The sequence below is a fragment of the Anser brachyrhynchus genome (genome assembly GCF_964034855.1).
Source record: "Anser brachyrhynchus genome assembly, chromosome: 3".
In the NCBI taxonomy this organism is placed as follows: Eukaryota; Metazoa; Chordata; class Aves; order Anseriformes; family Anatidae; genus Anser; species Anser brachyrhynchus.
Window position 1 is genome coordinate 22,908,693 of NC_137696.1, and position 15,401 is coordinate 22,924,093.

The 15,401-nt window shown below is 46.7% G+C and overlaps 1 protein-coding gene across 4 annotated transcripts in view; it reads right to left on the bottom strand.

Moving 5' to 3' along the window:
- Nucleotides 1-15,401, bottom strand: part of COQ8A (coenzyme Q8A) — a 39,514-nt gene that overhangs the window by 4,293 nt on the left and 19,820 nt on the right. For all 4 annotated transcript variants that reach the window (XM_080587664.1, XM_080587663.1, XM_080587666.1 and 1 more), the window contains exons 5-11: nt 14,143-14,217; nt 8,924-9,046; nt 5,806-5,891; nt 4,602-4,742; nt 3,244-3,325; nt 2,139-2,232; nt 1,098-1,239 (exon numbers count right to left, since the gene is read on the bottom strand). In XM_080587664.1, coding sequence (XP_080443790.1) covers nt 1,098-1,239; nt 2,139-2,232; nt 3,244-3,325; nt 4,602-4,742; nt 5,806-5,891; nt 8,924-9,046; nt 14,143-14,217 — 743 coding nt within the window. The remainder of the gene's footprint in view (nt 1-1,097; nt 1,240-2,138; nt 2,233-3,243; nt 3,326-4,601; nt 4,743-5,805; nt 5,892-8,923; nt 9,047-14,142; nt 14,218-15,401) is intronic.

The following is a 15,401-nucleotide window of genomic DNA, read 5'->3' on the forward strand; positions in this document are numbered from 1 at the left end:
ATACGTAAACTGGAGCCTGTTCAGTACAACTGCCAGCCTCATCCTGCCTGTCTTCAGCTTCTAAAAGGCGCAATGAAACACTACCTTCAAGAGGGAAGGAGGGAAGAGGTCAGTAAAGGCAAGCCAGACCCTGCTACAAGACACTGCCATTTGGGTCAGAAGGTTGTGGGCCTGCTAGGCCAATTGCTTTGCTTTGCTTACAGGGAAAAGTAGCACTGCCCTACCTCATAGCCTTTTAAAAGCAGCCCAGATGATACAGCAGCCCATCCGAGAGAACAAGCCCCAAGGACAGGCGCCCCAGGGGTCTCAGGCAGCCAGCTCTGGCCCATCTCCAAGTCCAGTATGGCACTGGAATCTGTCTAGAGGAACATACACCCTGCACTTTTCCCCAGTGACCTGCTAACAGCTGACAGCTCACAACAAGATTAAAAAAAAAAACAACCAACCAACCACAAAACATATCCAAATACCAGGACAGTTATTTCTGCTACTAAAGCAGATGCTTCTCCCACCACAGCACTCCAACCCCTTGCTATATTCAGCACCGATGCATACCCACCACCACATCCCCCCTTCTGTTTACTGAGGTAATTTTCCAGCAGCTCTGTACAGCACAGGTCAGACTCACAGAGGGAGATGACACCCAATCACTTTGGCAAGGGCATGAAATTCTCCTGCAGTCCTGTCCAAGAGAACAGCTGCAGAACAAAACTATTCTTCCCCCAGAGCTGGCAATTCCTCCTAAGCTTAGGGTCATCTGAGAGAAACAGGGCACCTAGGAGTTCCTCAGCTAGACCACCTCCCCCTTTAACCACCCTTGCCACTCACCCTCTCCAACCTGCTCCCTGTGCATGAAGGCCAGTGCCTGCAAGGCCTAAACCAGCCCAGGGAGACTCCCGTGTTGCTGCCAAACTCCCTGCACTGAAATCTTCCCTTAGAGAAAGAGGATCCAAGCAGTCACCAGCTCCAGCCCTGCTTTGCGCTCCTCAGGGTCTGCCCTTCCACAAATAACAAGTAACTCTCCAGCCTTCCAGTCAGCAAGCAGGCCCAAGCGTGCTTGTCTGAGCTAGGGGAGAAGCAAGCCCACCCAACAGTACCTCGTTTCGGATCTCCTGGCTCAACCCTACAGCTTGATCCAACGGGAAGCCAGACACAAGCTCTGTGGTCAGGACGTGTTTGCTGCACAGCTCATCCACTACTCGTGGGACATAAAAGAAGGGGTGGTCTTTCAGCAGCTCCCTAGGGCATAGAAGTAGGAAAGGAAAAGGTTAGGAGTCCCGGAAGCAGATGCGTCCCTCTGCAACATCTTGAACAGCACACAGCTCCTTCATGTAACCTGGTTCAAAACTGCTGCCTTTTCCCCACACGCTGGCTGCAGCTGCCAGGAGATATTTTCCTCAGTAGCTATAGTAGGGATCAAGTCACCAGAAGCCATGCCAGTGAGTTACAGCTGCTGGTGATTCCTGAGGTCACATCTCCTGCTGAAGGAGCAGCTTTAGGAGGGCCTCCAGGCTGGCACACTGAGGGGCACCAGGCTCCTTTGTTCATCCCACTTCAGGGCCAGACTGCATGTACAGAAGAAACTGGCCTTTTGCAAGGGGAGCAGTGCCAAAGGAACAGTTCTGCAGGGTGGGCAAAGAGGGGGCATCCAGCCTCCAGCAGCACTCCCAGGTCCAACCTCAACATAAAAGCAATCTGGACCCCAGTGCTACAGTGAGGCAAGGGAGCAGCCAGTTGCTGTAGGAGGGCTGACCCAAAAAAACTCCTAGATAAAATGAAGACAGAAGCTTACTATAGCCGGGCGTAACAGAACACAGAACAGCACTGCAGCCTGGCCTCCAGAGTTACTACAGTATCTTCAGTAGTTTTACCAGAATGTGTGTGGTAAAACAGGCTCGTGTTGAAAGAGAGAGGACAGCAGCTGGCTGCCTCATCCCCGTGCTTCAACATCAGCAACAGTTCAGCTGACTGAAAACACACCTGGATGAGAAGAGGTGGTAACAGGGGCCACAAACACACTATTCCCTTGGGTCCCCAGGGCATGGAATTCACCTCCCCACTGTCCCTGAACTTAAGGAACCTCCCTACATTTCACACCCATGTGCAGAGACAGGTTGAGGGCACTGGTGTGAACATACTGGAATTTCTTCGCGCAGGCAGCTTCTCTCTGGTAGTCACACTCCAGGGCCAGCTCTCTGCTCAGGACTTCAATCAAATGCTCAGGGAACAAACCTTAAAAGCCAAACAGCAGAGAACAGAGTAGTCTTAGAAAAAAAGCCCCTCAGGCTAAGATTGCCAGCACTGCAGCTGAGGAGCAACCTGCTGTCCAGCCAACTCAAGGCTGAAGAATGCAAGAGGTCCCCAAGAGCCACCTCCTCTTTGCAACTAGAAGCAGTTTGTACAGGTAACCCCAGGCAGTGGCCACGCAGCTGCTCCTTCAGCAAGGTACATTCACAACGTGCTCACACAGCTGGGCCCCGTCCTCCCCATCTCCCACCCTGTACCTCAAGGTGCCTGTTCCTGCTCCCTCGCTCGGGGCAGCTCTGGTGCTGACGCGGCTCTGCAGCAAGACACGTCAAGGCAGCAGGACACATCTCTGCAGGGCCCTGCCCAGCCACCACAGAGCAATAGCCACAGTTTTTGTCACTATGCAGCCTGATCTAAGGGCAACATCTGTAGAGTGCCACTAAGATTTACAGCTGCTGCATGCAGGCGTTTGGGAAGAGGAGCAGTTAATCCTGCAGTCACTGTGGAAAGATGGGTGTACTCCTGTACTATAGAGAAGCACTGAGAGCCCAGAATCTAATGGTTCTCCACCTCTCCACAACTCTACCCGTCATTCGCTGCTCGTCCCAGTCAAAGGGCTACAGGAAATACAGGGAAGAATGAGTTCTGCCAACCTTGGCAGAAAATAACAGGGACAAAGCAAGAACACGTTATGTGAACACTGCCCATATTTCATGCCTAGGAGGCCATCAAAAGTGGGTATACCCAGACACTTCAGACTACCAAGAGTCCCTGTGAGTCCTTCGTTGTAAAAGTGCACACGTACAGGTGTATGTTACTCTGGCAGGTGCACGCAAATGACCAGGGAAAATAAACAACACAAGTGCACTTCCCACCCCACTGAGTGAACACTGCAACAGGCACATGCTCAAGGGCATGCTCTCCAGTCTAGGGAGAGAAGTAAGCAAGGTACAAGCCTCCATGTGCTAGATGAAACATTGGTCTTGGTCTTCTTACCTTCAGGGAGAATATTGCTCATGCTCAGGACAGTCATCAGGTTATTAACGTCGCTGTTGATGCTCTGGGCAACTCCAGGGTACTGCAGGATAGAATGGGAAAGGGCAGCATTAACACTAGATGAACCCAAGGAAGCCAGTTGTACAGGGCAAGATAAAGACGCCTTCCAGCTCAAAATGAACTGACCCTCAACACAGCCACCTACAGCGTGGCAATGAACCAGGGCACACCTGAGCCACACATCCCTCCTCTAAAAGCATGTATTATTGCCCAGCATCTAAAATGGAGGACCGAGAGCCAGGGTAAGATTCATCCCCTGGCAAACAGAATGTCCTTTTCAGTTCCTGACATGGACTCTTCTAAAGTGAAAGAAATCCTAAGCTGCAAATCCCAGAAACGCACAAAATCCCTCAGACACAACTCCCAGTGACAGCAGCCAGCCGCTTTCCTACCACAGCTGAGAGCACATGCCACTGACAGACCCAGAGTGTTTCATCCACAGCAGCAGGGCAAGCAGCGAGACCCCACACCAGACCTGGAAAAGGTACCTCCTCCTGTTCTTTTGCACCTAGTCTGTAACGACATGAACCAGCCTATGCTGTTGTGGAGCAGAACCTAAGGTGCCACAGGTTTAACTTTCCGTTGTTACTGCCTTGGGCTAACTTCAGAGATTCCTTTGGACAAAACTAGCTTGAGAAGAAGCCAATAACCATCCACATCATCTCTAAAGCCTCCCAGTTTACAAAACAAAGAAACAACCAGATAACCAACTTTGCCTGAGGTCCCTTCCTGACTGAGCAAGTACTGTCAGTCACTTCTTTTGCATTATAAAGCATGCTGTACAACTGGTTTCAGCTCCAGAACTTAGTTGCTAGAAATACCTGGTTGAAGTTGCTGACAGCTTTACTGGAAGTTAGTGAATAACCCTCAGCATTGTCAGACTGCCATTTCTCAACGGTCAGTGCTTGCTTGTCACTTCAAACTTCTATAACCTTTGGGCTGTGGCCAGAAAAGGCATGAAAAGGCACATTCCAGAAACAGGACTGACCCATGGAGTAGGTAGGACCCTTGCACACAGCATTAGCTGGTACGAGCAGTCCCTTACCACCATTATCCCCACACTTCAGTGATACAACCAGAAGAAAGGTCTCCCACTCATCTGGAGTCAGAGACTGGCCCAAGTTGCAGAACCTTTTCTGTCCTTCCCCTCTGCTTCAATTAGGGTAAGACATTGCTGGACCCAAATTTCACTTGCATGAAAGTGTTTCCTTATCTACCTAGCACTAAATATATTCGTGCAGCTCCGCTGCCTCTCTGTGCAGCACAAACAAGAGAGGAAGCTGGTCTCTAAAGCCCACCTGGATTTTCATGGCAACTTCTTTCCCATTTTTCAAGCGTGCCAGGTGAACCTGACCAATTGAAGCAGCAGCAAAGGGGCGTTCTTCAAAGGACTCCAGTTTATCCCTCCAGTTGGGGCCAAGGTCATTGTTCAGAGTTTTCTACAAATGAAAGGAAAACATCAGGGGACAGCAAATATTTAAGATCTGCATTATTTGAAATCATGCTCCTCTAAGATGACTTGCTCTGAGTACCTACACCCTGCTTCCTAGACCGTTTCCCCTTCCTCCCAGTGAGCACACTACTGTGAGCAATGGTCCAGCCAGCAGTGGCTCCCTATCAGAATCTGTTTAGTTCTGGGATCTGTGTGAGGCTGTGTTACTGGGGCCCGAAGAGCAGTGATCTTGAACACAACCACCACTGCCTCAGGAATATAAAAGCTCCCCTTTTGGGGCCACTTATCTTCCAGAATATGGGCAAGGATTTAGATATTTCTCCTCTTTCATCACACTACCAAGCTGATCGGAAGCAATACAGGCATCCCAGAGTGACCCTCTTTGAGGCAATATTGACAATTAAACACAACAACCCCCATTAACAGCTTTTTTGTTACACTGCCAGACTGCCATACTTAAGTGCTGGCTCTTATCTTCCAGAAGATAGATGTAGTGCTGACAGTTCCTTTTGCGTTACCCTTCACATCTTAATTATCAAAGGGAAGAAAAGGAAAAAAGAAACGTTCCAACTCTACTTGCAGGTAGGTTAGATATAATCAAAGAGACAGAATTGCTGTTTATTTTCCATCAGACTAAAATTTGTGAATTTTTAAAATGGGATTTAGACACTTGTAAACACTAGTTTAACATCCATGACGAAGATCAGAGAGGGAGAGGAAACAGAAGAGGAGGCTGCACTAAACTAGTCCCATGTGATCATGTTTGTATGGACTTCCTGTTCCACCAGCATAACTTCTGGACATAAAAAAAAAACAAAGAAAACATTTTTTTCCTCTGTCCAGAGCTGAATGTATGTGTGTGGGTGAGAAGTGACAGCACATAGCTGAGATAAGGAATCAGATGTCACCCACAACTGAAAATATGCAACTTCTGTTGAAGGAATACTCTTAAAAATACCTGTCTGCCTCCCCCAGCAGCGTATGTCACAGGTGACATTTGTTTTGTTACGGACCCTCCTCCCCAGTGAGCAGGAAGGAATATTCCTTACCATCATCTGCTTTATGGGCATGAAGTCGGCACTCTGACGCACACGCTCAAAAATCCTCTGGAGATGGGGGTTGATGAAGGCGTCATCTGCCAGAGGAAGAGGACATAGCAGTCAGCACAGGCACCGCGTTCTCCAGTTGTTCTTCAGCACACAAAGAAACATACATCTGTGCTCAAACAAGTCAGGTTGTCCTGCCCAAGCACACACCAGTGAAGGTTATGGAATCCGTTTTAGCTCAGAAATACCATACCCTGAAGTGAACCCTTAGGCAGACCTCCTGAAGCATCACACCTTTGGAAATGAGCCAAACGGAAGTCCTGGACACAAGTAACAGAACAGAGGGAAAAGCTACTCCATTGCTTTCGCCCTCACCAAAAAATATTGTATATTACCTGAACATCTCCTAAGCTCGCCTGCTGCAGCCAGAGTAAGTTTCTACGCACCTTTTCCCAATGAACAATGTCAGGACAAAGTGTAAATATGCTAGAAAACATGCTGGATTCTGAAGTATAAAAAGTTCCTCAGCATCGGTTGTCATCATGGTTCCTGGCTCAATTCAGTGAAATAACAAATATTGCTACGGACCCCACACATCCAGCAGCAGTTCTGGGAGCAGCATGCAGCACTGCACGGCATGGAGACTTCTGGTATGATGGCAGGTTGCACAAACACAAAGCACAAGGTGCTCTGCACAAGCCTCTGTCATCTACCAGCCCTTGCTGACAGCAGTACAGCATTCAGGCCTAGGAGAGGACACTGTCACAGACACAGGTAACAGAAGGAACCCCTGGGAAGTCATCCCAGTGCTCCCAGGTTCGTGGTGGGGTTTAACCTAATTCATTTTAAGGGGCAGCAGTTTCTCTAGAAAGCTGTGCAGCAGTAAAACACTACTTATGCAAGTACTGGATTCAGACTAATCATAATGTAGCCTCTACTACTGTAAACAGCTACCCAAACGTAAACCAGTTATAAGTAGGCAGAAGAAAACATAACTCAGCTAAAATTAACTTATTTTAAGAGCCAGAAGGATTTAGCAAGCATTTTTTACCCTCATAGGAAACGATGGGGGGAGTGAGCTCTTGAAAGATTAGTCATCTCCTGTAAGTAAAGGCTTCTACAACTGCCCAGAGAAAAGCCACCAGTTCTGGCAAACACTTCATTTCATAAAGACTTGAAGAATTAGATTTAACTGCTGGCTCTCCCAACACCAGAAAAAAGTCCATGCTACCAGCTTTATTCTTGAGAACCTTCACATGCGCTTCTTACATTCAAATCAAAGTGCGTCATTTATTTACAAACACAACCTGGAGTCTATCCCAGGAAATGAGAAAAACAGCTACCTTAAGGACGCTGCCCTGGGAAGGGAGGAGCTCCCATTCTGTCCCTGCAAGGGCCTATGCTCTCTGCAGGCATTGCAGCACTCTGTACACGTGTCATGAGTCAGATGAAGGCTGGACAATGCCACTGAGATTGCTGAAGGCCTGTATGTCTTGACACTTGAGTGAAGTCAGTTGGCAAGTGTTTGAACCCTCGCCAAAGCTCGGTCATTTTAGGAGACAGCAGGCAAGTGACAAAAATCCAGATTATTTCTGTTCCTCAGAGGTGGCCTTTCACAGCTGTTCCCTCGTCACTAACATCCCAGCCGGGTGCAGCTATAACCAGGCTCTGGGCACACATCAAGTGCAACTCATAACAGCATCCTAAGAATTTCTAAGTTTCTCCCCACCTACAGCAGGCAAGTTGACTTCAGAGCCAACTTCCAGCCATGGCTCACTCATTCCACTTATGAGAGGCACTGGCCAAACAAAGCAAGGAACAGAAGAGCTCCTCCTAGATCTGCACTATAAACAAGAACCTGGAAGTTTCTCGAGGGTGAGAAAAGAGCATATATGGGTAGCGGCCTTTGACGTGTCAGCTGCTGCCTCCCACCTAGCTCTGCAAGTGTTGCCATCAGCCTGGCACACACCTACAACAGGTGATAGCAAATGAAGGACGATGAAATACCACGAGGGCTCTCCGGAACACAGAGCTGGTCTCAGTTATTTAACACAACACAAGATCCAGCCCCATCAGTCAACACCTACTAAAATTAATGTCAAAGCACAAGCCGAGCAAACTGAGTACTTCAAACACTCAGACGCTGACTCAGTATCAGTGATAACTTGAAAGCTATTTTCAGACAAGTGTAAAAGCACTGTTTTTGCTGGTTCTTTCCTTCCTTATTTTTTTTTTGGCAGGAAAGCGAAGTGAACAGATTCAGATAAGGTTTGAAATCAGCCCTCCTGCTATCTTCCAGGAGTAACCTAGCAGTTTAGTGCAAAGCAGCAGATGTCACTCATGCCTCCACCTGTGACCTTAAGAGCCTGATGCAGTAAGACAGCCTGAAATCTCTTCAAGAACATAAAAAGAAAGTTCCACACAAACATGCGTAAGAACTTCTTTACAGTGAGGGTCACAGAGCACTGGAACAGGCTACCCGGAGAGGTTGTGGAGTCTCCTTCTCTAGAGATATTCAAGACCCACCTGGATGCTTTCCTGCTCAACCTACTGTAGGGAACCTGCTTTTAGCCGGGTGGTTGGACTCTATGATCTCCAGAGGTCCCTTCTAACCCCTACAATTCTGTGATTCTGTGATGTAAATCACAAACAGGTTGTTGTAATGGGAGAGGGCTGTAGATACAACCTCAAACACTTTTGGTAAATTATGAACAGGATCATGTTGTCATCTTCTACCTCCTTTCTAGCAGGACACTTGAGAGTAGGCTGTGATACAGCTCTGCTTCCCAACAACTGCTTTTTACACACAGGCATTAAAATTCACAGACGGTCATCTCATTTTCAATCAATTTCAGCTGTGTGCCTGATTCAGCTCAGACCTACAACAGGGGCATTAGGCAAGTGGTGGTATATAATCCATACATCAGTTACTTCAGCCTATGATTAAGCTGGACTGAATCGAACATATCGCCGCCACTGTTCTCACATGAGAAAGCTACTTGCTTGTCCACATTTACTCCATACTGACTGATTTCAAACAGCTGACAATGTAACACAAGAAACGAACTGCTCCACCAGGCAGCACTGCTGAGGGTAGCTAAGGACCTATGCTACCACTTACCTTGAATGCTTAACATCTGTCCCAGCTTCAGAGCTGCTCCCCGGACCTTGCACAAGGTTCTCACAATTCTTTCCGCATTGGCCTCTGACAGGAATGGGCTGGAATCCATCACTGCTTTCTTTCCTGAGGGCAAGGAGAGAAAGCACATGGATGAAAAGCACCCTTACCTCAGCAAGCTCACTCCACTGTGTTAGCTTACGCTCAAGCAGGAGATTCACCTTTCCGCAGAGAAAAACCAAACCAGGACTACACTCTGTCTGCTTCGCAACCCAGGGGCATGAACTGTGGTTGTACACCTGTGGCTTGTTCTGACTCACTGCTAGCTTGAGTGCCAACAGCAACGAGTCACAACAGCACAAACAGCCATGGAGGCTATGCAAACTGCCCAGGATCCCAGGCAGACATCGGTGTTTGAGCTGGTTGTGCCACATAGCTCAAGCCTCACACCACATCAAGGTCTCCTGAGTCTTCATGTCATAGGCTGCAGCATAGCCACAGCTTCAGAAGAGCAGCAGGAGTGGGACACAGCAAGAGGGATTGTCAAAAGCCTTGACAGCACACTGGAATTGACTGAGAATATGCTCCCACTTCACAAAGCAGGAGCAGAGTTCACACCAGCACCAGATCTTCCCCCCACCCCCCCAACACGTTCATACACACACGTATTGCTGTGTAACTGTACATCTAAAGCATGCACTAGGCATCTGCAGAAAGCAGATAGAGCCTTCACGTTTCCAAGTGTATAACAGCATTCTTAATGAAACTGTAATCTCTCTCAATGCACAGGCAAAATAAATTGTCCCAACACCATAATCCCAAAATACCACGGTTGCATATAGCATCTTGAAAAGGCAGCAGATTGTAAATCTGTGATGAGGTTACGGAGCCAGCCAAATCCAGGGAGAGAGTTCTCCCAGAAGACCAGCAGGAGCTCTCATCTGGGATACCATGTTGTTCTTTGACAATTTTGTGTCAGAGGGAAAATTAATTCCAATTGCCAACTTCTTTCCCTCTTACATCCTCACACATGCATGCCACTCCTTACCGCGTTCTGACAGGGAATTTGCCACTGAGAAAAGACCACGAAGAACATCCCAATGCCACTACAATTACTAGTTCCAACTGCACTTAGAGAGCATGCCAGGAGGAGGCCAAACCCTTACTCTCACCATCGGTCATGCATACATCAGCTCGTGCAGAACGAGGCCCAGAATATACCAACACAAACAAGCACGGTCCTGTCCCCAGCAAAGGGCAAAGACTGATATATATATTTTATTTATTTTTAAAGATGGAACACGGAGGGAGACTAACTCAATTTTGTGATCCCTTTGGAAGCAACAACTCCCTCAGGAGGACAGCTTTTCTGGCTTACAGAGCACGGACAGAATGGGCAGGCAGGCACGTGATGACCGCTGCTCTTAGGACTGCAGCTCAGCTCCCACGGAGAGTGGAACAGGAAGGAGGTCAGGTCTTACAGGTAGGCTGCAGAGCCCAGAACTGGTATGTCAATCCTGGGGCTACAGCTTGCTTCAGCACTTCAGAGGAAAGGGTACAACTGATGGAACAGCTGAAGCCAACATATACAACAAGAAGGGCCCAAAAGGCACAGCAGCTGCAAGATCTGAAGATCTCTGACAGGTGGAAATTACTAGTGTGTCTCGTAGTGACTGCAGCAGCAAGAAATCCTCTCCCTCTCCAGCTAGCTCTCAGGAGTGTGTACAGAGGGAGCTCACACTGCCCAGGGGACAGGAAGAACAGAGCACTGAAGGGTGGAAGGCTTGAAGCCATGAACAGAGCTCTGGCTCTCAACGGTCCCATAAGGAAAACTCTGGATCCTTAGCAGTGACAAAACAAACAGTCCCTCCCACAAGGTCCAGACACAGAGGAGCTAGGGAGACTACCGAGTTCTCTATCTTCCTTCATAACACCTGCACAGATAAGGATGAAAGAGTTAGTTAATGATTAAAGTCACCTCCAGAAGCCAGTGAGCCATGACCGTTTTAAAAGTCTTGTCAGAGAAAGAGCCAGCATAGGCACTCCCCCACCTTGTTCTCCTGGCATGCTTCTCATTGAAGTTGAGCCCACAGGGGTGCTGCCTGACTACCAAGCCACCCAACAGCACGTGACAGATTGTTGCTTGTTTATGTACCTTGCTAAAAGTGGGCACGAACAAGAAGGTGACCTGAAAGCAAGAGTCAAAACCAGATTTATGTAAATGACAAGTGAAGAAACAACATGGAAAACAGACAGGCTTCCAAGGGTAGGTGGAAGAAAACAGGTATAAAACCCAACATGGTTCATCAAAACACATTGTATGCCAACTTTCAGTAAGTTAAAGTTCTTCCCAGAGACAGCAGTCTACATTTGATACTACAAACTATTTCCTCCCCATCTCAAGATCACCGTTTTTTTTTTCCCCCCACCCAAATTCAGCAGGCGAAGAAAGAAAAGGCAGACAGTAGTCACATCTAAAAAATCTGTGGAAATAAGGAGGCCTCAGAAGTGAAAGCTCCTGCTGCCACACTGCTTTGCAAGCATTTATTTTTAGGATCATCTGCCACACAAACTTCGGAGCAAGTGAACAGTCAAGAACATAACCTAAGCACTTAAGACTGACCACTCAAGGAGACTGCACTTCTTCTTTCCATAGGGAAACAACCATTTGTTCAAATCTAGGCTAGCTGCCAGCCCCACAGGGCTCTGCCCAGCCTGGCATTTGCACAGTGCCTATCAGGACAACCTGTTATAGGTCATTAATAAGTTACAAAATTGACCTTGAATCCAAAGTCTTTCTGCTAGTAATGGCAACTATTTGTCTGGGCAGTGTTTCATTCTTATTCCTGGAAACCTGTTCTACTCTCCCATCCCCACCACCCGTAAACCTTTTACTTTAGATACACACTAAATGCTGAGACTACCAGCAAGGTCACCAGTGACCTAGGAGGTTATTTTTAAGTTAGCTACATCAACACAACAAGAAAATTCCCACTGGAAATGAAGTACGACCATCCTCTTTTTAAAAGATGAAGGTGAACCAAACCACTTATTAAAGCACTTAAAAGATGGCAGCCATACGGCCGTAAGCCCTTAAAAACACTCCTGCAACTCCACAGAAATCATTTCCACCACCAAATTTCTATGTCTAGGACATCAGGCTTTGACGAGGAAGGGAGAAATTCACAAACTCTTGCACCAAAATTTTTGTTCAGGGATAAGTCCCTTAATATTATAAAAAGTAAATTGTTTCTGGAAACAGACAAGATGAGGCAGAGAGGAGAGGAAGGGGAAGGGCCCTGTAGTTGCTAAACAAGAATGGAAATTTAGGTGGGGGGAAACAAATCAATACAAACATGGTTACTAGAGAACGTACAGGAGAGGAGGCATCCATGGGACTCCCATTTGGTAGCAGCAATGGCAAGATGACAGAAGTACAAACCATGTTACTGGGATCACCTGTAGCTCAAGAGTTTCAGGCTTGCAATTTTGTGACTGAAGGATGAATGCTTCTAGCCCTATTTTACAGGTGTGAGACACTTTCAGTTGTACTGACTGGGCAGGAGGAGGGGAAACCAAGAAAAGACTCTTCCTGGTCGCTCCTGGATGCTAGCAAGAGTGTGAAATTCTCAGGAACGCCTTTGGCCATGCATCCCACTTGTTTGACATTCCAATACAGTGCAGCAGTGGCAAGAGAAAAGACATCAGCTAAAAGCTTCCAAAGAACCGGACAACATGCCACCCTCAGAGACAGGCTGGCCTGAGCTTATGGTGCTGGCAGCCAGAAAGAACTCTCAACTTGAGCACAACTGCCTCAAGCTGAAATCACGAAACGGGTGCAGGGTGGGTTTTTTTGTTTGGTTGGTTGGTTTGTGTTTTTTTGTTGTTGTTTTTTTTAAGGAAGTGTAGAGGTACCTATGCAAGACATTTCCCCCAAGAACAGCAAAGGCTGGTACTGACAGAGAGAGCAGTAAGAAAATGGGATCTTGGACTCAAGCCGTGTTTATATCCTCTGCCATGCGTTTCTGCAGGAGCAGAGCCCTTGGAGAGAGGTCTCATCCACTGAGTCATACCCACTGTAAAGTCCTACAGAAAATGTGTCCAAGGTCACTAGCTAGAAGCTGTCGAAGAGCAGCAGGAATGAGAGCCTAGATGATGCAGCATCCTTCTCGCGATCTTGGCTTAAGAAACTCCAAGACAGCACAAGGGATGAAATAATCTTCTACTTCTGCCTCACTTCAAAACTTCCCACTCCTGGCCCATTCTCCTTTACACAGTGTAACCACTGCTCCGAGCTCTTATTCTAAGCAGACAACAGCAAGAAGAGAAGCAAAAATGAAATCAAGCAAGACAGCTAAACATAAAACCCAGACCATTTTCCAAATCCCTTGCCTACCATCTAAGTCGTCAGTCCTCATTGCCATATACACTAATCAAGGTTTGGTCAAGAACATTACTCTTTCCAGAGCACAACTCAGCCTACAGAGCAAGCTACACTGCCATATTTAATCACTGCAAAAGCTTAGAAGAAAGCCACCATGACACGGCCAGGTATAACTCAGGAACATTTTAACTCCAACTTCAAACAAGCTGGGAAAAAAGACAAGGTCAGGTCAATTTTCATGGTGGTGAGAATCCTCCAGAGGAAGACAAAAGAGAGATGGAAGTAGAGAATCACTATTTAGCATGTACTTAAATTGTTTTGTCACTCTTAAAAACAGAAGAGAGCAGCCATCCTCTAAATAAATTCCTATTAGGCAGTACATCCTTAAATTTCAAACAGACTGCAAACAGCAATAGTGTGAAGTTTTCAGACATAAGGGCTCACCTGCAGTTTCTGAAGTGATTGAACTACGTGGTTACACTGAACAGCTTACAAATATTGTTGCACCAATATAATCCAAGAATGGACACAGGTATGGTAGTCATGCTCACGTGTGGCTGTGGCAAAGTAGGCTGATGAACTGCACTGGCATAAACTTATTCTCACACACACACACGTCTGACCTCTGTCTACATGGTGAGGTTGTGGCTTACTTCAATAGGGAAAAAAAGAAAAGTCTGGACATATCACATTAAAAAACTACAAAATTCCCCTTGTTGTTCCAACCGTGTCAATGTCCCAGCTTTCAAAAGAATAAAATCTTGCAAATGAGCATGCAGGTAAATTGTGACCAGAGAGGAATAAAGACCAAAAAAATGAGGATGCAGAAAGGGCTTACCATTGCGTTCTTCAGGTCGAAGGCTCTTCTTTGCAACTTCTGCCAATGCTCCAATGCCAAGACCAACAGCTAATCCTTTAAAATAAGAAACAGGTCACAGTAAAAATACTCAATTACATATAGAAGCATTTTTTATAATTAACCTCAAGCCACAGGATCACAAGCACAGCTACAAAACAGATTGATTAGAGCATCCTGGCTTTTGCAATGGAGTTATCTTCAAGTTTTACACTGAAGTCTTTTCTCCTGTATTTCTTTCTTCAGTCCAGCATGCCAGCCAGGTATCATAGGCTAGACCAGTCTGAGACACCCAGTTCTTGTGAAGTGCATCAACAAGCACTACTGAGAGCTGTGTGCTCCTGCTGTAGACTCAAGTTGTGGGGTTCATTTTTCCTGAGGCCCACCTTACCCAAGCAGCACTGTAAGCTACAACTCCACGAAGCTGTGCTGTGGAGTAACCCTGAACAGCAACCATAGGTCCATGAGACTGAACACCAGCAATCCATATACCACCGCTCTTGCAAGTGGCAAGTTGCATGACGCTGTACAGTGGCCACAGATTAAGCTACAACTACAAATAGCATTATCTGCCTCCACAACTGACCAAAACCACCAAAGATTAAGTGATACACAGATCTAACCATGCAGCAAAATGCATACTGCACAAAGGTCTCACTGCCTACCCAGTTATCTTCCCAATTTGAAAATATTTGTTTTTCTGGATAAGTGACATGGGTAATAAGAACAGCTGGTGCTCCCTCACAACTCTTCAGCAACTGTGCATCCCATCATGCCTTACTCGTGCACTGCTAGTGGTACTTGATGCATGTTTTCCAAATGTCCCACGTCCTCCTCCAGTCTCCCAAATAAAACAACTGGATTACATAGTAAGTACAGTGAAGGAAGCACAGCTGAGCAGCATATATTATTTTGTGCATGTCTGTGGGAAGAAATGCAGTACGCAAGCATGCACACATTTTGTAGTCTCAACCAAGGAAGCCTGGGCACAAACAGGTTGAACATCATTTGAGTACTTTGAGTTTTTCTTCCTTCCCATCAGGTAATCACAACCCCATCTCTACCAATAAAACTTCAAACTTGTACTATATCTGCTTCCGGAACAACTCCATCTAAATGCACTGAGCCAAAGAATCCAGCATAAGGTGAAGCACAGACCATGGAAGGCAATCAGTGATGTTACAAGGCTTTGCATGGACTGCATCCACACATTTCATAATTCCTGTATGTTTTTCTATGAA